We start from the raw sequence: 22,842 nt of genomic DNA, 5'->3' as shown, positions 1-22,842 counted from the left end.
CCCATTCCCTTTCCACTCCAGGGGAAGAATACTGCAAAATCCCCATTCCCTCCCCACTCCTAAGGGAAGGATATTGCAAAATCCCCATTCCCTTTCCACTCCAGGGGAAGAATACTGCAAAATCCACATTCCCTCCCCACTCCTAGGGGAAGGATACTGCAAAATCCCCATTCCTTCCCCACTCCTAGGGCAGTGTTTTTCAACCACTGTGCCGCGGCACACTAGTGTGCCGTGACATAGTGTAAGGTGTGCCATGGGAAAATTACTTTATATATAGTCAATATAGGCACAGAGTTAAATTTTTTTAACATTTTCTAATGGTGGTGTGCCTCGTGATTTTTTTCATGAAAAAAGTGTGCCTTTGCACAAAAAAGGTTGAAAAACACTGTCCTAGGGGAAGGATATTGCAAAATCCCCATTCCCTCTCCAATCCAGGGGAAGGATACTGCAAAATCCCCATTCCCTCCCCACTCTAGGGGAAGGATACTGCAAATCCCGATTCCCTCCCCACTCTGGGGCCAGCCAGAGGTGGTATTTGCCGGTTCTCCAAACTAGTCAAAATTTCCACTACTGGTTCTGCAGAACATGTCAGAACCTGCTGAATTTCTCCATTTTTAGGCAAAGAAAACCAACAGTAAGTTAGAGTCACCGATGCTGTTAGTATGTTTTAGTTGTACATAAGCAAAGTCTGAAAGTTCATATTTGGGATGGTAGAAAGGACACCTCGTTCCAAGTCTTTCAGAAAGTAAGATAAGCAGGTTGAACATAATAATAACAGCACATCAACATACTTCTAAGCAGGAAAAAGAATGCTTTTAATTATTTGGTATTGATGCTACAGAATGATTGACATTGAGAAGATATTGACCAGCGACCAATTCAGGTATTTTAGAGAAGGAAGTTGAGAAGATGAATGGGGGGGAAAAATGGTCTCGTACAGAATACATTTTCCTTTTAAATTCACCCCACATTCCCATTTAAGGTTGAAAAATCTTTCACCAATGTAATAGACCATCAGCAAAATATCCGGGTCTTTCCTGAGCCTTTTCTTCATTTTCTAAAGCAAACAGAAACAGGGTTTATGAGGAGCACACTCACAAATACAAGATGGATTGCACAAGAGGTGGGTTTCACAGACGTTTACCACCAGTTCGCCCAGGGGTGGGCTTCAGAAATTTCAGCAACGGGTTCTCTGCCCAGTTGCTGAGTGGGCATGGCCATGGCGGGCGGGGCCTAGTCAGCCATCTGTACCACAGTGGGGAGAGGGTGTTTTTGCCCTTCCGGAGGCTTTCCTTTCCATGGCCAGCTTGACATCACTCATGTCAGGGGCACCAGGGGCCACATCTAAGCACCCCTTGGGCTGGATCTGTGCTACAGGAGGCATCCGTCCCCGGTCCCCACTAGTCAGCCTACAGAGGAAAACTAAGGCCCTCAAAGAAATCCAGTTTGACACCCCTGATCTAGAAGATCTCTAAGGTCCCTTCCAACTCCGTTATTCTGTTAATTCCATAACTTAAAGGCGTTTTAATGTAATGATAGTTTTACTGGATAGTTACAGATATTTCCGTCACCCGTATTAAAATTCAAATGATCGTAGTAACCAAGCAGAAGACCAATGGGCTTAATAAACGCTTGTCAAAAATTAAAATGAAGCCACCCTTAGTTGCATTTACAGGAACTTTTAAAACTTTCACCTTCGTTTTGCATCTTCTGCAGCGAGGAAAGGAACACTAATGCGTCTTCAGAAAGAGTTAATGGGTTCACATTTTGACTGCTGATTTCTGAAAGAAAAAAAAATCACAACGTATGAATAAAAGAAAAACAGAATAACAGGGTTGGAAGGGACCTTGGAGGTCTTCTAATCTAACCCCCTGCTCAGGCAGGAAACTAAAACATATGAAGAGCAATTGCAGGAACTGGGTATGTCTAGTTTAATGAAAAGAAGGACTAGGGGAGACATGATAGCAGTGTTCCAATATCTCAGGGCTGCCACAAAGAAGAGGGAGTCGAGCTATTCTAGAAGAGAGGGCCAACTTAGTCTCCAAAGCACCTGAGGACAGAACAAGAAGCAATGGGTAGAAACTAATCAAGGAGAGAAGCAACTTAGAACTGAGGAGAAATTTCCTGACAGTTAGAACAATTAATCTCAGTGGAACAGAAGTTGCCTCCAGAAGTTGTAAATGCCCCAACACTGGAAATCTTTAAGATGATGTTGGATAGCCATTTGTCTGGAACGGTATAGGGTTTCCTGCCTAGGCAGGGGGTTGGACTAGAAGACCTCCAAGGTCCCTTCCAACTCTGCTATTGTATTGTAACATTAGAGCAATATCGTCATTGCTAATAATGAATGCCGATGCGTCTATTTCAAGACGGAAATGTATATATCAGAATCCTTGGGAGGGTTGGACTAGAAGACCTCCAAGGTCCCTTCCATCTCTGCTATTGTATTGTAACATTAGAGCAATATCGTCATTGCTACTAATGAATGCCGATGTCAGAATCCTTGTGGGGGTTGGACTAGAAGACCTCCAAGGTCCCCTCCAACTCTCTTATTCTATTTTCTGAAACCCTTATAACCAGTGATGGCAAACCTTTTAGAAAACTGTGTGTGGGTGCATGTCCAAACTGAAAGATGTGTGCACGGACATGTGCATGCATGCATGCATGGATATGCATGGTCATGCGCATGCGCAGCAGAGGGGCATCCCATCACCAACAACACAGCAAGAGCTAAGATCTCTTTCTTTCATGAGCTTCTGTTTCGTCGTTTGCAGGAAAACAGAAGCTCACGAAAGATACGCCACTGAGATCTGACTTGGGGCAATGGCGTGCATGCCAGCAGAGAGGGCCCTGCGTGCCACCTCTGGCACCCATGCCATAAGTTTGCCATCACGGCCTTATACCATTTCAGACAAATGGCTGTCCAATCTCTTCTTGAAAAACCTTATCCAATACTTACAATACAATAGCAGAGTTGGAAGGAGTCCAACCCCCCTGCCGAGCAGGAAAACCTATATTGTTTCAGACGAATGGCTATCCAACATCTTCTTAAAGGCTTCCAGTGTTGGGGCATTCACAACTTCTGGAGGCAAGTTGTTTCATTGATTAATTGTTCTAACTGTCAGGAAATTTCTCCTCAGTTCTAAGTTGCTTCTCTCCTTGATTAGTTTCCACCCATTGCTTCTTGTTCTGCCCTCGGGTGCCTTGGAGAATAGTTTGACTCCCTCTTCTTTCTGACAACCCCTGAGATATTGGAAGACTGCTATCATGTCTCCCCTAGTCCTTCAGAGTCCTTGGTCTGGTCTGGGAATTCCGGGAGTTGAAGTGCCAATGCAGCTGGAAGAAGTCAAGCTGGGGAACAGCAAGCTTACCTTTGGATAAAGGGGGATCATTCCCCATCCACAAGCCCTCTTACCTTGCATCAACCGGTCATACAAAGCCTTTTGCTGGCTCTCCTCTGAGATAAACCGCCGGCCTTCTGAAAAGCAACAACATGGGAAGGTCATCTATCCCACCCCTTCAATGAATCAGGATCAGCTTCAACGTCTAGAACAATTTCCTACGTTAGAGAAAAACCTGACATGGATTTCAATTTATTGGAAGGATTCTTAAGGTATAAATTAAATAATGCATGGGTACAGGGGACTTTCTTCGAAGACGTTGCTCTTCTCATCCAAGGAGCTTCTTCAACTCCGAAGAAGCTTCTTGGATGACAAAAGAAACATCTTCAAAGAAAAGCCAGAAAGTCCAGTTGCCTCTTGCAAACAAAAAGCATCTTTGGGAGGGGTTGCCAAGTGAATTTTGCCCCATTTTACATCCTTCGCCACAGTTGTTAAGTGAATCACTGCAGTTCTTAAGTTAGTAACATGGTCGTTAAGTGAGTCTGGCGTCCCCATTGACAGTGCTAGTCGGAAAAGGGCCCTGGGACTCGGCAACCATCATATACATGAATCAGCTGCCATACCTACGATGTTTGATCACCTGATTATGTAGATGCTGCAATGATCATAAGCCTGGAAAAACAGTCGTAGGTCACTTTTTTCAGTGTTGTTGTAACTTTGATCGGTCACTAAATGAACTGTTGAAGGTCTAGGACTACCTGTACATTATGAGCCCAGCCACTGTGGTTTGCAATCTGGGATGAGTGTAGCAGTGGTGGGATTCAATTTTTTTTTTACTACCGATTCTGTGAACATGGCTTGGTGGGCGTGGAAGGGGAAGGATACTGTAAAATCCCCATTCCCTCCCCACTCCAGGGGAAAGATACTGCAAAATCCCCATTCCCTCCCCACTCCAGAGGAAGGATACTGCAAAATCCCAATTCCCTCCTCCCTCCAGGTGAAAGATACTGTAAAATCCCCATTCCCTCCTCCCTCCAGGTGAAAGATACTGTAAAATCCCCATTCCCTCCCCACTCCAGGGGAAAGATACTGCAAAATCCCCATTCCCTCCCCACTCCAGAGGAAGGATACTGCAAAATCCCAATTCCCTCCTCCCTCCAGGTGAAAGATACTGTAAAATCCCCATTCCCTCCTCCCTCCAGGTGAAAGATACTGTAAAATCCCCATTCCCTCCCCACTCCAGGGGAAGGATACCGCAAAATCCCCATTCCCTCCCCACTCCAGGGGAAGGATACTGCAAAATCCCCATTTCCTCCCCACTCCAGGAGGAGGATACTGCAAAATCCCCATTCCCACCCCACTCCAGGGGAAGGTTGCTATAAAATCCCCATTCCTTCCAGATCAGCTGGGACTCAGGAGGCAAAGTATAGATGGGGGCAGAGCCAGCCAGAGGTAGTAATTAACAGTTCTCTGGGTTACTCAAAATTCCTACTATCAGTTCTCCAGAACTGGTCAGAACCTGCTGAATACCACCTCTGGAGTGTAGACATTGTAAAACACACCTTTTGATTCCTACTGTCAACATTTGGCTGTGGTAGAAAGTGGAAGAAACCCCAATTCTGCCCTCTTTTTCTAGAGATAAATTTCCACTGGGACTTACGGGCACCCTTCAAATACAGCATGGCCTGAGGAGTCCAGTTTCTTCTTTGGAAGTGACCCTTTTGGATGAAATCAGGGGGGAAAAACACAGCCAGATGATGAACATGTCAACAAGCCTTTGTAGTGCACAAATTCAGCTTCAAGTTTTAGTTTCTCAACCTTTCCTGATGGTCTCTTCCATCCCCACCCACCTCGTCTCCCTCTCTTCCCCCCCCCCGTCTCTTTTTCCCTCTCTACTTCTCCCTCTCCCTCTTCCTCTCTCTCTCTCCCTCTTCCCCTTTCTTCCTCTCTTCCTCATCTCCCACCCTCTCCCACTCTTTTCCTCTCCCCTTCTTCCTCTCCCTGTCCCTTTCTTCCTCTCCGTCTCCCTCTCCTTCCCCCCTTTCTTCTGTCAAAAAAATAATTTTGTGATGAGAGAATGCAGACCTGATGTTTGCTGTTTACCGAACAAATTTTAGAAGCGGTCTGGTATGGGAACAGAACTTACACCTGAATATTGTCAGGCTTGGTAGCTGACTTGGAAGCTGAAAACATTACCAGTGTTTTCTTTAACAAGATTTATTAAAAGGGCAAGGGATAATATTACACAAATTTCAGCAACTGGATTACTTTCACCTTAAATAAACAACTTTCTTGTTTTTAGATAACGACTTCATTGTGGACCAAAGAACTGCCTATTTTCTCCCCACGTTACTGAGGAATTTGCAAATAGATGGTATTCTTTAAAAAATATTATTATTACATGTAACTTATACTCCTATCAATTCGGTTCCTGAAATTAGACTGAAATGGGGTGAATTGGAGCTCAGACACCCAGCGTCACCTTACAGGAGAAATGGATGGCATAAAAAATTACACAAACGTGTGTGTGTGTATGCATGTATGTTCCAGCATAACTCTGGAACACTCGAGCAATTTCAACCAAATTTGGTACACAGATGACTTACTCTCGGGAAAAAAATACTTTGCGGGTAAGAACCCTGTTCCGGGGAGGGGGTGTTCTGTTAAGATACAGCCTGTTCTGCCTTAAAATGGCTTCTGCTATACTGCCATAAAATGGCTTCTACTGTGCAGCACAGTGGAGTTGCCATGGTAACGTCTTCACAGTACTCCACAAGGGGACTCCCTCTGGTAAGGGGAAAAATCCAACATTAGAAATTACATTTGATCCGGACATTGACATTTCCCCCATATAAATAAATACCTGGGCAACGCCCGGTTATGGACTAGTAAATAACTAAAACTTCCTGGAAGAAGACAATGGCAAACCACTTCCGTATGGTTACCAATATTCATGCATTTACCTGCAGTTGGATTTGACTAGAAGGAAATTTTGACTTTAGTTTACAATCCAGTATATTAGCCAATGGTATTTGAACTTGGCCGTAATGTTAGGGCATCATTTCATTGTTCTATAAACATCCATTTATGTTTTGTTAAGCTGGCCGAACGTGTCGCATAAACTTAAAGAGTTTACAAACAGGTGACTCCATAACAGACAGAGATTTTTCCTTACCTGAGGAACACCCCAGGAAAAAGTGATGAACGATGCCAAAAGGTAGAGGGCCAAAGGGCCATTTGTCCACCTGTGAAGTTGCTAAAAAACAACCAAGAAAACATTATATTGAGCTCTCCTTTACTAAGCATTAAAACAAGCGCTTAGCGTGTCAACATCCATAATGCATTTTATGCTGTCTGCTTTGCTCCTATGAGCTACATCTATCTCTTCAATAAAGACTTTCTGGGCCTGAAGAGTCTTACTCAGTCTTTTAAGATTGTCCAGATATGGAAGTAGCTTTCATAAGCTAGATAGAAGACGAGAACTACCGTACTTTTCGGAGTATAAGACGCACCGGAGTATAAGACGCACCAAGATTTTGAAGAGGCAAATTTTTTAAAAAAGTTTTTGCACTCTGCAGATCTCCCAAAAACGGCCTGTTTTTTCATGAAAATGGGCCCGTTTTTTTTGTAAAATAAAAAGGGCATGAATAGCCTTTAGGAGGCTTATAGAGTGCCCCTGGGGGCTGGCAAAAATGAGCAAAAAACAGCCCATTTTCCACTCATTCTAGCCCTCCCTAGCCCCCAGGAGCACTCTGGAAGCCTCCTAAAGGCTATGCATGGCCATTTTTGCAAATGGGGCAGGATTTCGGGAGGCTTAAAATGCTGTATTCGGTGTATAAGACCCACCCAGACTTTCACCTTCTTTTTTGAGGGAAAAAGGTGCGTCTTATATTCCGAAAAATACGGTAAACATTTTTGGCAAGTCTGATTGGGCTTTTTGACCTCTGCCTGTTATATCCCAGTGATCTCAGGGAGAATCCTGCCTACATTTCTTCCTAATATTGCCTCCTTATCAGCAGTGGGTTTCACATTTTGTTATCACCAGTTCGCCACCCTTCTGTGCATGCACCCAGCCTTCAGCACAGGCAATTTGCTCACACATCAGTGGTGGGATTCATCCGGTTCGCACCTATTCGGGAGAACCGGTTGGTAACTTTCTAAGCAGTTCAGAGAACCAAGAGCCAAGGTGGCGCAGTGGTTAAATGCAGCACTGCAGGCTACTGCTAGATCAGCAGTTCAGTGGTTCAAATCCCACCGGCTCAGGGTTGACTCAGCCTTCCATCCTTCCGAGGTGGGTAAAATGAGGACCCAGATTGTTGGGGGCAATATGCTGACTCTCTGTAAACCGCTTAGAGAGGGCTGAAAGCCCTATGAAGCGGTATATAAGTCTACTGCTATATTGCTATTGTTGGAAGAAATCTTTTGTTTTTTCCCCACTTTCCAGGGCTAATCCTGTAAGGAAGGCAGGAAGGAAACATTCTGCTGTTGTTTCTAGCCTAATCTTTATTGCCCTGCTTACAGAAACTGCCTCTCCAGTTAACCCTTATTACCATTGTAACAACTAAGGCGAAGTGCCCATCAACCTGAATGACATTGACTTGGTCACGCCCACATGATCACATGACCACCAAGCCCCGCCTACCCAGCTGGTCATTAGGGCAGAGAACTGGTTGGTAAATTATTTGAATCCCACCACTGTCCCGCCGGGAACAGGGCGGCATATAAATAAAATGAACCTTGAACACATGTACAATCGACGCATGCGCTCGGCCTCAAAAATGTGCCTAAATAGGACAGCATAGAGCTGGGGCGGAGGGGCGGAGGGGCGGAGGGGCGGATGGGCGGGCCCACCCATGATTTCCACTTCCGGTTTAGGCAACCGAACCGGCTGAATACAACTTCTCTTCCTTATCTAGGGCTTGAGGAATGATTCTGCTCATTTTGTTGATGTAACGGTTTCAGAATAGAGGTGGTCCTCGACTTACAAACATTTGTTTGGTGACCATTCAAAGTTACAAGGGCACTGAAAAAAGTAATTTATGACCGTTTTTCACACTTGTGACCATTGCAACATCCGTGATCAAAATTCAGACGCTTGGCAACTGACTTATATTTAAGACTGCTTCCGTGTCTCGGGATTAAATCACCTTTTGCGACCTTCTGATAAGCAAAGGCAATGGGGAAGCCAGACTCACTTAACAACCATGTCGTTAACTTAACAACCGAGGCAAATTTCACTTAATAATTGTCTTGATTAGCAATAGGAATTTTGGGCTCTTTTTTGGTCATAAATCAAGGACTACCTGTACACACACACATTCACATTCACACACACCTACACACATTATACATATATAACTGGGCTCTCATGGAACAAATAAATCAAAAGTAACACCCAGTTTTTTTTTAAAAAAAATGATTTTTCTACTGAAAGGAAATTTTAAAGAGAGTCTAACTTTATGATAGATAGATAGATAGATAGATAGATAGATAGATAGATAGATAGATAGATAGATAGATAGATAGATAGATAGATAGAGTAGATAGATAAATAGATAGATAGATAGATAGATAGATAGATAGAGATAAATAGAGATAGATAGATAGATAGATAGATAGATAGATAGATAGATAGATAGGTAGGTAGGTAGGTAGGTAGGTAGGTAGGTAGGTAGGTAGGTAGGTAGGTAGGTAGGTAGGTAGGTAGGTAGGTAGATAGATAGATAGATAGATAGATAGATAGATGATAGATAGATAGATAGATAGATATAGATAGATAATGATAGATAGATAGATAGATAGATATAAATAGAGATAGATAGATAGATAGATAGATAGATGATAGATAGATAGATAGATAATGATAGATAGATAGATAGATATAAATAGAGATAGATAGATGATAGATAGATAGATAGATAGATAGATAGATAGATAGATAGATAGATAGATAGATAATGATAGATAGATAGATAGATATAAATAGAGATAGATAGATAGATAGATAGATAGATAGATAGATAGATAGATAGGTAGGTAGGTAGGTAGGTAGGTAGGTAGGTAGGTAGGTAGGTAGGTAGGTAGATAGATAGATAGATAGATAGATAGATAGATAGATAGATAGATAGATAGATAGATAGATAGATAGATAGGGTAGATAGATAGATAGATAGATAGATAGATATAAATAGAGATAGATAGATAGATAGATAGATAGATAGATAGATAGATAGATAGATAGATAGATAGATAGATAGATAGATAGATAGATAATAGAAATAGACAGATGCTAAAAAGAAATGACAGCAATTAATTCTGTTTTAGCCGTATGGCTGATCCAGACAATGGTTAATTCTAGATGAAATAGATATTTAACCACAGTACTTCACACCATAATTTTCACCAAATTATGCCCTTCATCTTGACTTTCATAGCTCTCAATCCTCTTAAAACGGTAAATATTCAAACAGATATAAAAGATCTCATGTTAAAATCCAGATATTTCATGTTAAAACCTAGTTTAGATTAGTCTTTGACCGAGATAGAGGTCAATAATATTTAAAATATAAACGTAACTCTTGCAGAATGCCAAACTCTATTTTCTACATTGGATTTTGCAACTATCTTGTTAGGCTGCTAATTATATTTTATGGATTTTAGTGACTATGATTCATAAAAATCACTAGTGGGGGGAAATCTGATGTTCCACGGGTTAATACATACTTGATCATCTAGGAATCATGACGAATAGAATAGAATAAACAGAGTTGGAAGGGACCTTGGAGGTCTTCTAGTCCTACCTCCCACCCCCACTTAGGCAGGGAATCCTACACCACTTCAGACAAATAGCTATCCAACATCTTCTTAAAGACTTCCAGTGTTGGGGCATTCACAACTTCTGGAGGCAACTTCTGTTCCACTGATTAATTGTTCTAGCTGTCAGGAAATTCCTCCTTAGTTCTAGGCTGCTTCTCTCCTTGATTAGTTTCCATCCATTGCTTCTTGTCCTGCCTTCAGGTTCCTTGGAGAATAGTTTGACTCCCTCTTCCTTGTGACATCCCCTGAGATATTGGAAGACTGCTATCATGTCTCCCCTAGTCCTTCTTTTCATTAAACTAGACATACCCAGTTCCTGCAACCGTTCTTCATATGTTTTAGTCTCCAGTCCCCTAATCCTCCTTGTTGCTCTTCTCTGCATTCTTTCTAGAGTCTCAACATCTGTTTTACATCATGGCAACCAAGGGTAGCCTAACCCAGCCATTATAAAGTGGTATTAAATAACCATTATTCCTACGTACCTTCATTTTCTGCTGTCCTGGGGATCTGATCTTTGGGAGCAGAGAGTTTCTGATAGATGGGATGTAATGTGATGAGTTTTTCTAGGCTGGAAACTCTATTTAAGGCTTCTGAGTAGAGACCGCCTCCCCATTGGAAGCAAACATGAAGCATTCTGGAGGGATTTCCTGTCAAGGAGGTGAAGGCTTGGAGTAGTTGACATGTCCTGGAAAAAGAGGGAGGGTGCCGTCATTCACGAAAAGTCATCCAGGATTCTGACATATACATTTCCGTCTTCAAATAGACACATCGGCATTCATTAGTAGCAATGACGATATTGCTCTAATGTTACAATACAATACAATACAATACAATACAATAGCAGAGTTTGAAGGGACCTTGGAGGTCTTCTAGTCCAACCCCCTGCCTAGGCAGGAAACCCTATACCCTTCCAGACAAATGGATATCCAGCATCTTCTTAAAGACTTCCAGTGTTGGGGTATTCACAACTTCAGGAGGCAAGTTGTTCCACTGATTAATTGTTCTAACTGTCAGGAAATTTCTCCTCAGTTCTAGGTTGCTTCTCTCCTTGATTAGTTTCCACCCATTGCTTCTTGTCCTGCCTTCAGGTGCCTTGGAGAATAGTTTGACTCCCTCTTCTTTGGGGCAGCCCCTGAGATATTGGAAGACTGCTATCATGTCTCTCCTGGTCCTTCTTTTCATCAAACTAGACATATCCAGTTCCTGCAATCGTTCTTCATGTTTTAGCCTACAGTCCCCTAATCCTCCTTGTTGCTCTTCTCTGCACTCTTTCTAGAGTCTCCACAACTTTTCTACATCCTGACGACCACCAGCCAGCTGATTTTTGGGTCTCCCCAGCGCAATTAAAACACTATACAAGCCATTGAGAATGTAACTATATACACCCAACAGAAAGATCCTCACAGGACCAGATAGAAGTAATGCACATGCATGTGCTTTCGGTAGACGAGGACCCAAAGGTTAGCCACCGCGGGTGTAGAGTAAGGGATTCAACACACAACTCTGTGGCGTACCCATGTTAAGAATGGTTCACCAACAAAAGCGCGCCCGACAACAGCGCACACGTCTAAACCGCGGTGACAAAACCACGAGTTCTGAACTGCGCCGACAAATGAGCGCTGAATCACGCCAACAACAGCGCGCCAACAGAAGGCGCTGTAAACCTAACCCTAACCCTAACCCTAAAGCTAACCTAACCCTAACCGTAACGCTAACCCTAACCCTAAACTTAACCCTAACCCTAATCCTAACCCTTACCTTAACTTAAATCGCCCTTCTGTCGACGCGCTGTTGTCGACGCGCTGTTGTCGGCGCATTGATGACGTTGCGGTTTTAGCGACACGGTTTTGTCGGCGCGCTTTTGTTGGGTCACGGTTAAGAATAAGGGCCAAGGAGGTATACCTAATCTGACCCTCTGAGAGCAGCCAAAAAGGAGAAGTGCTGTCAAAAAGCATTAGTCAGATACAAACCATTTCCCATCACTCTTAATATGGATAAGAACTCAGCTTTGTCATTTAATCAATGATTCTGAAATCAACATCGGGAAGAGAAGATCACCAAACAGCGGGGTGTAGGGGTGGAGCTTTATTAAAGTCAACAATTGCACACACTCTTGTTCTGATGGAAAGGGCAGCGTCCATCAACTTGAGATGCCTTGTCATAATACCCAACGGATTACAAGATCACTTTTGGGGTGAACTTGTTTCTGATTTTGAACGTATTGGCCGCTCCCAGGAACCCCGAACCTTTTCACAAGGAAACTCCACGCTTAGGTTCTTACCTTGAGCTAACTTGCCATGTTGATGGCTTTGGGGGGTCCATGTTTCGTGTGAATCCATAAACCTTGGAGAGGGTTGCAAACAAATCCCTGTGTTCTGATATTCCTGGTTTAGCTTGTTTATTTTATTTAAAAACAATATTTTAATGAATGAACCTTAACAAAGATAGGAGCTATGTACACCAGTGGTGGTATTCAATTTTTTTTTTTACTACCGGTTTGGTGGGCGTGGCTTGGTGGGCGTGGCAGGGAAAGGATACTGCAAAATCCTCAATCCCTCCCCACTCCTGGGGGAAGGTTACTGCAAAATCCCCATCCTCTTCCCGCCCCCCCCCCCCAACCTGCTTTCCACCTTCCTTCTCCTGTTCAGGACAACAAAAGAAAATCGGGTGGGAGGCAGCAGGGGCGCGGCCAGCCTATTTGCCGGTTCTCTGAACTACTCAAAAATTTCCAGAACCTGTCAGAACTGGCTGAATACCTTTGATGTACACCCTCCTAGCTAGCATGTAATATCTGCATTTCTCTAGTCTGAGAACTTCAGGAAGGGGCATATATACTATATACACCATTCAATAGCAATAGCAATAGCAGTTAGACTTATATACCGCTTCATAGGGCTTTCAGCCCTCTCTAAGCGGTTTACAGAGTCAGCATATTGCCCCCACAGTCTGGGTCCTCATTTCACCCACCTCGGAAGGATGGAAGGCTGAGTCAACCCTGAGCCGGTGAGATTTGAACAGCCGAACTGCAGAACTGCAGTCAGCTGAAGTAGCCTGCAGTGCTGCATTTAACCACTCTGCGCCACCTCGGCTCAATATATCTATTCAGTATAGATCTCTGTTCCTGCAAAAATCATGGAACACTAGGATCCCCTAAAGGTAATCCACTATATTTAATCATCTAAAATGCAATGACTTTGATCTCTAGTAGAGGGTTGGAACCCTACAGAAAAGATCTGGCTATGCACATCTGACAAGTTCTGATAAAATAAAATCACTTCCCACCCCCACCCCCACAAGGTTCCTGAAGCTTGAACACCTTCTATTATTTTATCTCTATTAGTGAGAATTAAGTCCAGTATGGCTGATCCCCTCGTTCCCTTTTCTACTTGTAGTAAGTTAACCCCTCCCGCTCCTAGAAAAACGAAATATCCTGGGAAATATTGAAAAGGCAGGATATTATATTTCCCTGGATTAGATATGGAGAAACATGTTTTTTAGACAGGAAGCAGATTCACTCTTAATAACCCCCACCTTTCTCAATGGGTCATTTAAAAAGCCTGGATCAGTCTATTCTACATAGCAAAGTTCTCCCCCTTCAGCTACAGGGTGATGGGATTAAGGCATGATAGAATTAGCCCTTTACCCATCTCACCACAGGGCACCTGGGAAGAAGCAATGCTCAACCAAACTTGGACTCAAGACAGCCTACAGTGTTGCCCCTGCATGGCTCCCATGGGAGTCTGACAACCAATCAGAATACAAGATCAAGATCAAAGGCCAGAGAGGGCATAAAACCAGGAACTTTCAGCATCTCACTCTCTTTTCTTCTTCACCCAACATCTGGAAGCATCTGATCCCCCTTTTCTGCTCAGGAGCTCAAGCCATGTGGTCCTGTCCATCATTAAACCATCTTTCCAAGCAGCCTCCATATTTCCAGTGTCTTTTCCCCCCACTTGGAACTGAACCCAGAAGGACATTCCTTCCAACATTCTCATGTCTCAAATGTTTTCTTTTTCACAAAACTTCTCAGGTGAAACATTTTCTAAGAGAAGAGAAATCTTCCTTGGCTGATTCCTAGGCAATAAAAAACACAGGCCGATGTTCCTGGAAAGAAAAAATGTGGTTGTCCAATAACTTATAATAATTACGGTAGATTAAGCATTGAGATCTCACTGCATCAATGTAGCTTCTGCATACCAATAGCAATTTAAATATGCAGGTATTCTATCTCAAAAAGCTACAGAACTCTTCTTTTCTATATATTTAATTTGATTGCGCCTCTATTTGCTATTTCTCTCTACATTCTGACTTTTTTTCCCAATCTTGAATATTAATACTGTCATTTTTTTAAAAAATCAATAAAGTTGTATATTTTTTTTAAAAAAGAATCAAACCACAAACTTTCCCGGCATGATAGCAGTGTTCCAATATCTCAGGGGTTGCCACAAAGAAGAGGGAGTCAAACTATTCTCCAAAGCACCTGAAGGCAGGACAAGAAGCAATGGGGGGAAATTAATCAAGGAAAGAAGCAACTTAGAACTAAGGAGAAATTCCCTGACAGTGAGAACAATGAATCAGTGGAACAGAAGTTGCCTCCAGAAGTTGTAAATGCCCCAACACTGGAAGTCTTTAAGAAGATGTTGGATAGCCATTTGTCTATAACGGTATAAGGTTTCCTTCCTAGGCAGGGGGTTGGACTAGAAGACCTCCAAGATCCCTTCCATCACTGTTATTCTATTCTATTCTATTCCATTCAGTTCAACAGCCCAGATTACTCCAAATTACATAAAAATAATAGTAACTGGTGAATTGTCCCTTTCAAATGCTCACTTTCTGAAAGAATACCCCCCCCCCCATCACAGGAAGAAGAAACACAATTTAAAAAGCAGGAAATTGTGGCTAATTAAGAAGCTAACATAAAACCGGTGTTTCTGGTCACATGGCTTTATTTAGCCCCGCCCCCAGACTTTTAGTAGCCGAGAGGAATAAGTTTGATTTTCTATTTTCAGCTTGATGTGTGTTTTTTTTTGTAGGGTTATTTTAGGCCTGTTGATTAGTGCTTAAGAAAAAAAGAGAGAAAGAGTTTGCATTGACTGTTCCTGGGGGTATGATATTGAGAAAACGTCAAAATTCTCATTTTGGATGCTGTATTTCTTGCAGTTTAAAGCCCAACATTTGTCTGTTCTGTGCAGGAAAGTTAGCAGAGTGGAGGCAAGAAATCCCGTTGGAATAGTTGTGTTTTTTTTAAAAGTGCATTACTGCCATTGTGAACTTGGTATGATCTTTTACATTAGCTGTTCAAAACTTGCAAGGAGGTTCCTCTTTTAAAACGTTATTGGCCTATATGTTTTGGTTCCGAATTTCTGATTCCTAATTCAGGTGCTGTTATTTGTTGTTGTTGTTATTGTTGTTGTTGCTGTTGTTGTTACTTCTGCTTCTGCTTGCTTTTGATTTTGCTTTTGCTTTTTTTGCTTCTGCTTCTGTTCCTCCTCCTCCTTTTCCTCCTCCTGCTGAAGTGGACTTCCTTTCAAATTCTCTAGAAAGAAAATTTCTGGGCAAGTGATATTAGTTATGAGGGCAGCATTCTCCTAGGTGGAAAGGCCTGCACATGTCTGCAATTATTTAGTTCATATTTTGGAGTAAATGAAATAATGAAGGATGCAATCAACCCATGGAACAGAAGTTGCCTTCAGAAGTTGGGAGAGCTTCATCCCTGGAAGCTTTCAAAAAGAGACTGGACAGCCATCTGTCAAAAAGGGTGTAGAGTCTCCTGCTTGGGTAGTGGGGGTGGACTAGATGACCTACAGGGTTCCTTCCAACTCTGTTAATCTGTAATGAGTGGTCATCAATCTTTGGAGTCTTCTCCCATTTTTCACCAATATGGGAGAAAATGGGCTATATATCAACATAAAGAGTCAGCATTTATAAAGATGGGTAAATTCTATGCTTACTGGGGATTTCTGTTTCTATATTATGTCCAATTTTAATTGGTTGAAGTTTCTATGTCTGATGCAGAGTACAAGCTCTAAATTCTATGGGGCTTTTTCCAACCATGATAACTTCAGATATGCTGGTTTAAAAATCTCACCCTCTAATCTGTTGGACCATGATTGCGATAATGTAAGATTATCATTTGATCTTATATTTTCACCTGCTTGGTGCTTACCCAATATATTAGATCACTGCTTTTAAAGCTCAGCAACTTTTAAAATGTATGAATTTCAACTCCCAGAATTCCCTAGCCAACCATGCCTAGGGGATTCTGGGAGTTGAAGTCCATGTATCTTAATGGCTGAGGTGGAGAAATAGCAATAGCAGTAGACTTATATACCGCTTCATAGGCCTTTCAGGCCTCTCTAAGCGGTTTACAGAGAGTCAGCATATTGCCCCCAACAATCTGGGTCCTCATTTTACCCACCTCGGAAGGATGGAAGGCTGAGTCAACCCTGAGCCGGTGAGATTTGAACCGCTGACCTGCTGATCTAGCAGTAGCCTGCAGTGCTGCATTTAACCACTGCGCCACCTTGGCTCATTAGAAATAATGATTTAATATATTCGATGACCATCGAGCAGCGGAAAATAAGCTCAAATGATGAGCCTTTAAAATCTTTATATGTGAAATCTAAAATACATAATCATTGGTGGACTACCGAGCTTCTTTGGAATAACATTGCATAGACATGTATTCGTGCTGTGCCAAAATTCACTTTGCACTTTCTCAGTTTTATTTTTTTCTGCCGAAGGAATACTTTTGAGAGTTTGCTTTTTAAGGTTATGAAATGATGATTTGGCACTGACTTGACTAGAAGATGGAGTCACCTGCGGGGTGGTGTTGATTCATTGATTAAGTATATTTTAATATATAGGGGCTGCCACAAAAAAGAGGGAGTCAAACTATTCTCCAAAGAATCTGAAGGCAGAACAAGAAGCAATGGGTGGAAACTAATCAAGGAGAGAAGCAACTTAGAACTAAGGAGAAATTTCCTGGCAATTAGAACAATTAATCAGTGGAACAACTTGCCTCCAGAAGTTGTGAATGCTCCAACACTGGATGTTTTTAAGAAGATGTTGGATAGCCATTTGTCTGAAGTGGTGTAGGGTTTCCTGCCTAAGCAGGGGGTTGGACTAGAAGACCTCCAAGGTCTCTTCAAACTCTGCTATTGTATTGTATTGTAAGAAGCAATGGGTGGAAACTAATCAAGGAGAGAGACAACCTAGAACTAAGGAGAAATTTCCTGGCAATTAGAACAATTAATCAGTGGAACAACTTGCCTCCAGAAGTTGTGAATGCTCCAACAGTGGAAGTTTTTAAGAAGATGTTGGATAGCCATTTGTCTGAAGTGGTGTAGAGTTTCCTGCCTAAGCAGGGGGTTGGACTAGAAGACCTCCAGGGTCCCTTCTAACTCTTGTTATATTCTATTTCTATGCTGCTGCCATCAAAAACAATTCTCAGCGGGTCATTAAACTAAGCATTGTAATACAATACAATAATACAATATCAGAATTGGAAGCAGAGCTGTGCTTCCAGCCATTCCCCTTACTGCGCATTAACCTTCTTCCTTGTTCCATTCCCCCCCCCCCCCTTTAAATAAATTTTGTAAAGCAACTAATGAGGAAGTTGGCACGCCAAAGATCAAAGCAGAGGTCTCTTAACATCTCAGATTTCTTTACGGGGATGTTTTTGATTGGCAGGAACAACGAACTGCGAAAACTTTGTGGGAAAGCGGTGTTTCCGTTGGGCAGCCATTTTGTTCCCAGGCAGCCATTTTGCCTTTCAAACGCAACGATTGTATCCCTGATGTTGCAACCTGCCTTTGGCTACGCTTGTCACAGGTAAAATGGTTGCCAGTTTGTCTCTGGGTCCCATTCAACGTGGCGGTGTCGACTTTCTAAAACCCTATTTCGCTTTATTAAGGGACTTGGGATGGTTATAAGTGTGAGGACTGGTCATAAGAGGGTTTTTTTCTCAGTCCTCTTGTAATTTTGAAACAAATGATTGTAAATCAAGGACCACTCACATAAGAATCTGAAAACAACGAGGTCTCCCCAGATGAAAGTGTCATAAAAAATATTAGAATGTGCTGAGATGGATAGACTTGACACTTAAGATAAAAGAAAAGGAAGAAACGGAATACTTTTTAACATGGGATATATTTTACAAATGGTTAACTAACAAAAAACAGAGGTTAGAATTTAAAAAGAACTCAAAGGGACAATAAAAAAAATTGTATTGAAAATATTGCAAGATGGACACCCGCATTGTCTTATTATTTTATGATTAATATTGATAGGTTTATTAAGATTACTAGTACGATTATGGTTATTGTGGTACCTTTACTTAAAAATCAATTATGTCCAGACAACACACTGTTCAGATAGATATATAATTTTTTTTAATGAAAATATGTACCAATAAAACATATATATATATATAAAAAGAATCTGAAAGACTCTGTAAGTCTGGAATTATATGGATAGAATGATGGGTAACACAACAATGGGATTCTAATTTGAGCGGGCTGACATAGTTTAGAACAAGATGTAATTTTAAAAAAATTAGATTGTGCAGAAATAGATTGATATTAAAGATAAAAGAAAAAGGAGAGACTTTAGAAAGAGTTCAGAGAACAGCAAGAAAGATGATTAGGGGACTGGAGGCTAAAATATGAAGAACGGTTGCAGGAACTGGATATGTCTAGTTTAATGAAAAGAAGGACCAGGGGAGACATGATAGCAGTCTTCCAATATCTCAGGGGTTGCCACAAAGAAGAGGGAGTCAAGCTATTCTCCAAGGCACCTGAGGGTAGAACAAGAAGCAATGGGTGGAAACTAATCAAGGAGAGAAGCAGCCTAGAACTAAGGAGGAATTTCCTGACAGTTAGAACAATGAACCAGTGGAACAGAAGTTGCCTCCAGAAGTTGTGAATGCCCCAACACTGGAAGTTTTTAAGAAGATGTTGGATAGCCATTTATCTGAAGTGGTGTAGGGTTTCCTACTTAAGCAGGGAGACCTTCAAGGTCCCTTCCAACTCTGTTATACTATTCTATATGGACTATTCTCGAACATGGGATTTGTTTTATCAATGGTTGAATAATAGAGGTAGAAATTAGGAGCTGGAAATCTATTATTACATAAGCAATAGCAATAGCAGTAGACTTATATACCGCTTCATAGGGCTTTCAGCCCTCTCTAAGCGGTTTACAGAGAGTCAGCATATTGCCCCCAACAATCTGGGTCCTCATTTTACCCACCTCGGAAGGATGGAAGGCTGATTCAACCCTGAGCCGGTGAGATTTGAACCGCTGAACTGCTGATCTAGCAGTAGCCTGCAGTGCTGCATTTAACCACTGCGCCACCTCGGCTCACTGTTGACTCAGCAAGTTGACTCAGACAATACACTGTTCACAAAACACTTATGTATGTTAAATGAAAATGTATAAATAAACTGCTTTAAAGATGTAAAGACAACAACACTAGAATGCCTTACAATAGTTTTTGGAACTGCCAGGTTTCTTGTCCTTTGGAATTGTTTAGATTCTTTGAATAATAAATAAATCAGCAGCTGGCCTGCTGCCCAATAAAAGAACCAACCTTACTTTTATGATAATGTAAACTATGTGCAATGATTATTTTAATCTGTTTGAGGCGTGATTATTAAAATTTTAATTACATTAGTAGTATTAGCTACCCAAACATGAGATTGCCAATCATAGAAATCCTTTAAATAGCTCTAATTTTAAAAATCCATAAAAAGAATCTGAAAGACTCTATAAATCTTGAATTATATGGATGGAATGATGAGATATCTCTCTGGCTAAATTGCATTGTTCCTATTGTACACTTAAACCTGAAAAATGCTGTTACAATTCTTTTAAAATTAACTTTGAATGTCCTTGAACTTCAATCTTGGATAAATGAAGGAAATTGTCTGAAGGTTCAATCTTACCATTAAATTTTTTTTTATACCTCCCCCCCCTTTTTTTTTAGGTAACCTCTCAAACGGGGCAGAATGTCTTCCAAAGATACATGCGGGAAACGCCATCATCCTGTGGCCAGCCTTTGCAGGAAGCTCCAAACTATCAACATGATGGACCAAGCTTCGAATCCTGCCTTGCAGATTCCAAAATTCCAGTCAAAAAACTTTGACAGTCCACAGAGTAACACAAAGAAGAACCTAGAGGAGATCTTGAAGAAGAGGACATTAAAAAGCAGCAGTTCCATGGACACCAACCTCTTTTTGCTAAGTCCTTCCAGTGACAACATCTTCTCTCTGAGCCCTGGCACGGTGCAAACACCACGCCATCGACGTATTTCGGATATTCGCTCCGAGTCCTTTTCTCTGGGTGGCAATAAAGAGAAGCTGAACAAATCATGGGTTTTTGTAAATCAGAGAGGAAACGGTTCACCCCATCTCGTTAAAAATGGAGAGTCAACCTTTGATTATGGCAACTCTAATATTGAGCCAAAGGTCACATCACCTCTGGAAAGTAACTATTTCACATCAAGTCCTGATTTATTTACCCAAGGACCAAAATCCGTACAGCCCACTTTCCTTTCTCCTCCACCCAAAAGATTCGGTAAGAACCGAAGGAAGGCACTCAGGGTGCTTGTGTATTATTTGTATTATTGTATGTATTTGCATTTATATTGTTCTGATATCTCATGGGTTGCCACAAAGAAGAGGCAGTCAAACTATTCTCCAAAGTACCTGAAGCCAGGACAAGAAGCAATGGGTGGAAACTAATTAAGGCGAGAAGCAACCTAGAACTAAGGAGTAATCCCCTAACAATGAGAACCAGAGGTGGGTTCCTACCAGTTCGCACCAGTTCAGTAGAACCGGTTTGTCAAATCTACCGAACTGGTTAGAAGAGGTTCCACCAGTGGACCAGGAAAGCAGGCCACACCTACAGAAGAGGTTCCAAAAACTTTTGAAACCCACCACTGACACACGCACACACACACACACACACAGACTCACACAGAGAGAGAAAGAGAAAGAAAGGAAGAAAGAAAGAAAGAAAGAAAAAAAGAAAGGAAAAATGAGAGAGAGATGAAAGAAAAAAAGGAAAACGGGACAGAGAGACAAAAGGAAGGAGAGAGAGAGAGAGAAAACACATGGCTGGCAAGCCACTCCCACCAGGTCACATGGCTGGCAAGCCACTCCCACTAGGTCACATAGCCGGCAAGCCACTCCCACAAAGGAGGCCACACCCACAGAGTAGATTCAAAAAATTTTTGAAACCCACCACTGGTGAGAACCATTAATCAGTAGAACAACTTGCCTCCAGAAATTATGAATGCTCCCAACACTGGAGGTTTTTAAGAAGATGTTGGATAACCATTTGTCTGAAATAGTGTAGGGTTTCCTTCCTGAGCAGGGGGTTAAAGACCTCCAAGGTCCCTTCCAACTCTTCCCTTCCCTTTCATTTCCCCCTTCCTCCCATTCTCATCCTTTTGGTTTTGCTTTTTATGATGTACCCTGCCCTTTTATAGTATGACTTCGGCCACTTTGTGGAAACTAACAATGAGAGGGCAATCCCACAAGCACAAAATGTTTTTTTTCAACCTGATTTGCAGATGTAATAAATGGACAAGCTGAACAGGTGGAAGGAAAGTATAAGCCTTGGGAAGAGTTAAACTTGAGGAGCAAATTGTGAACAGGAAAGCCAGTTAAAACCAAATCTCTTGGCTACATGTGGAAAATCAAAACCCAGCTTCCAATATTCTTTCTCTCCATAGGATGGAAGATGGCAATGGACAACAGAGACAATGAAGACTCGGACGTAAGTCTGATTTGTGAAGAAGACCTACTGACTACTATGTTTTCTGCATGTGATGTGGAAAGAAGAGGTAATGTAACAAGTTCCAAAATGAATTTGGGAGGCTACTTATGCAGGTAGTCCTCAATTTATGACCATTCAAACTTACAACAGATTTACCCAGGACTATTTCTTGTTGAAAATTGTCAGCATAGTTTGCAGTTAAAGGTCAAGGGTTGACATTAGCAGTCAGAATGCTAATTGCCTACTCAATTTAAAACAGTCTACACCAGTGTTTCTCAACCGTGGCAACTTGAAGACGTCTGGACTTCAACTCCCAGAATTCCCGAGCCAGCAAATGCTGGCTGGGGAATTCTGGGAGTTGAAGTCCAGACGTCTTCAAGTTGCCAAGGTTGAGAAACACTGGTCTACACCAAAATGATGAACATTTTCTGAACATGAACCTCTGTGTTGATTTTCATTGTTTGTTGTTGTTAGTTGCAAAGTCATGTCCGACCCATTGTGACCCCCATGGACAATGTTCCTCCAGGACTTCCTGTCCTCTACCATCCTCTGGAGTCCATTTAAGCTCACACCGACTGCTTCAGTGACTCCATCCAGCCACCTCATTCTCTGTTGTCCCCTTCTTCTTTTGCCCTCCGTCGTTCCCAGCATGAGGCTCTTCTCCAGGGAGTCCTTTCTTCTCATCAGGTGGCCAAAGTAGTTGAGTTTCCTCTTCAGAATCTGGCCTTCTAAAGAGCAGTCAGGGTTGATCTCCTCTAGGACTGACTGGTTTGATTGCCTTTCAGTTCAAGGGACTCGCAGGAGTCTTCTCCAGCACCACAGTTCAAAGGTCTCCATTCTTTGACACTCAGCCTTTCTCATGGTCCAACTTTCACAGCCATCCATTGTACTGGAAAAACCA

At 42.0% G+C, this 22,842-nt stretch overlaps 2 protein-coding genes across 2 annotated transcripts in view; one reads left to right on the top strand and one right to left on the bottom strand.

Moving 5' to 3' along the window:
- Positions 1-934: 934 nt before the first annotated feature.
- SPX (spexin hormone) lies at positions 935-10,859 on the bottom strand. Its single transcript, XM_087722757.1, has 6 exons — positions 10,640-10,859; positions 6,517-6,597; positions 5,002-5,059; positions 3,416-3,478; positions 1,695-1,781; positions 935-1,057 (listed from the first exon to the last, which is right to left on the bottom strand). Exons 1-6 carry the CDS (start codon positions 10,643-10,645, stop codon positions 996-998), a joined length of 357 nt encoding a protein of 118 aa, XP_087578883.1. The 5' UTR covers positions 10,646-10,859; the 3' UTR covers positions 935-995.
- A 9,294-nt stretch (positions 10,860-20,153) lies between these two features.
- IRAG2 (inositol 1,4,5-triphosphate receptor associated 2) overlaps positions 20,154-22,842 on the top strand; it is a 73,842-nt gene continuing 71,153 nt past the window's right edge. The window contains exons 1-2 of the mRNA XM_087722530.1: positions 20,154-20,735; positions 21,898-22,008. Coding sequence (XP_087578656.1) covers positions 20,168-20,735; positions 21,898-22,008 — 679 coding nt within the window. The 5' untranslated portion in view covers positions 20,154-20,167. The remainder of the gene's footprint in view (positions 20,736-21,897; positions 22,009-22,842) is intronic.

This window comes from Thamnophis sirtalis, unplaced genomic scaffold (assembly GCF_051295495.1).
Source record: "Thamnophis sirtalis isolate CommonGarterSnake01/CBP01778 unplaced genomic scaffold, rThaSir2_p1.2 scaffold_9, whole genome shotgun sequence".
Classification (NCBI taxonomy): domain Eukaryota; kingdom Metazoa; phylum Chordata; class Lepidosauria; order Squamata; family Natricidae; genus Thamnophis; species Thamnophis sirtalis.
Note: the sequence above shows the minus strand (reverse complement) of the source record. Positions and strands in the feature narration are given on the sequence as shown.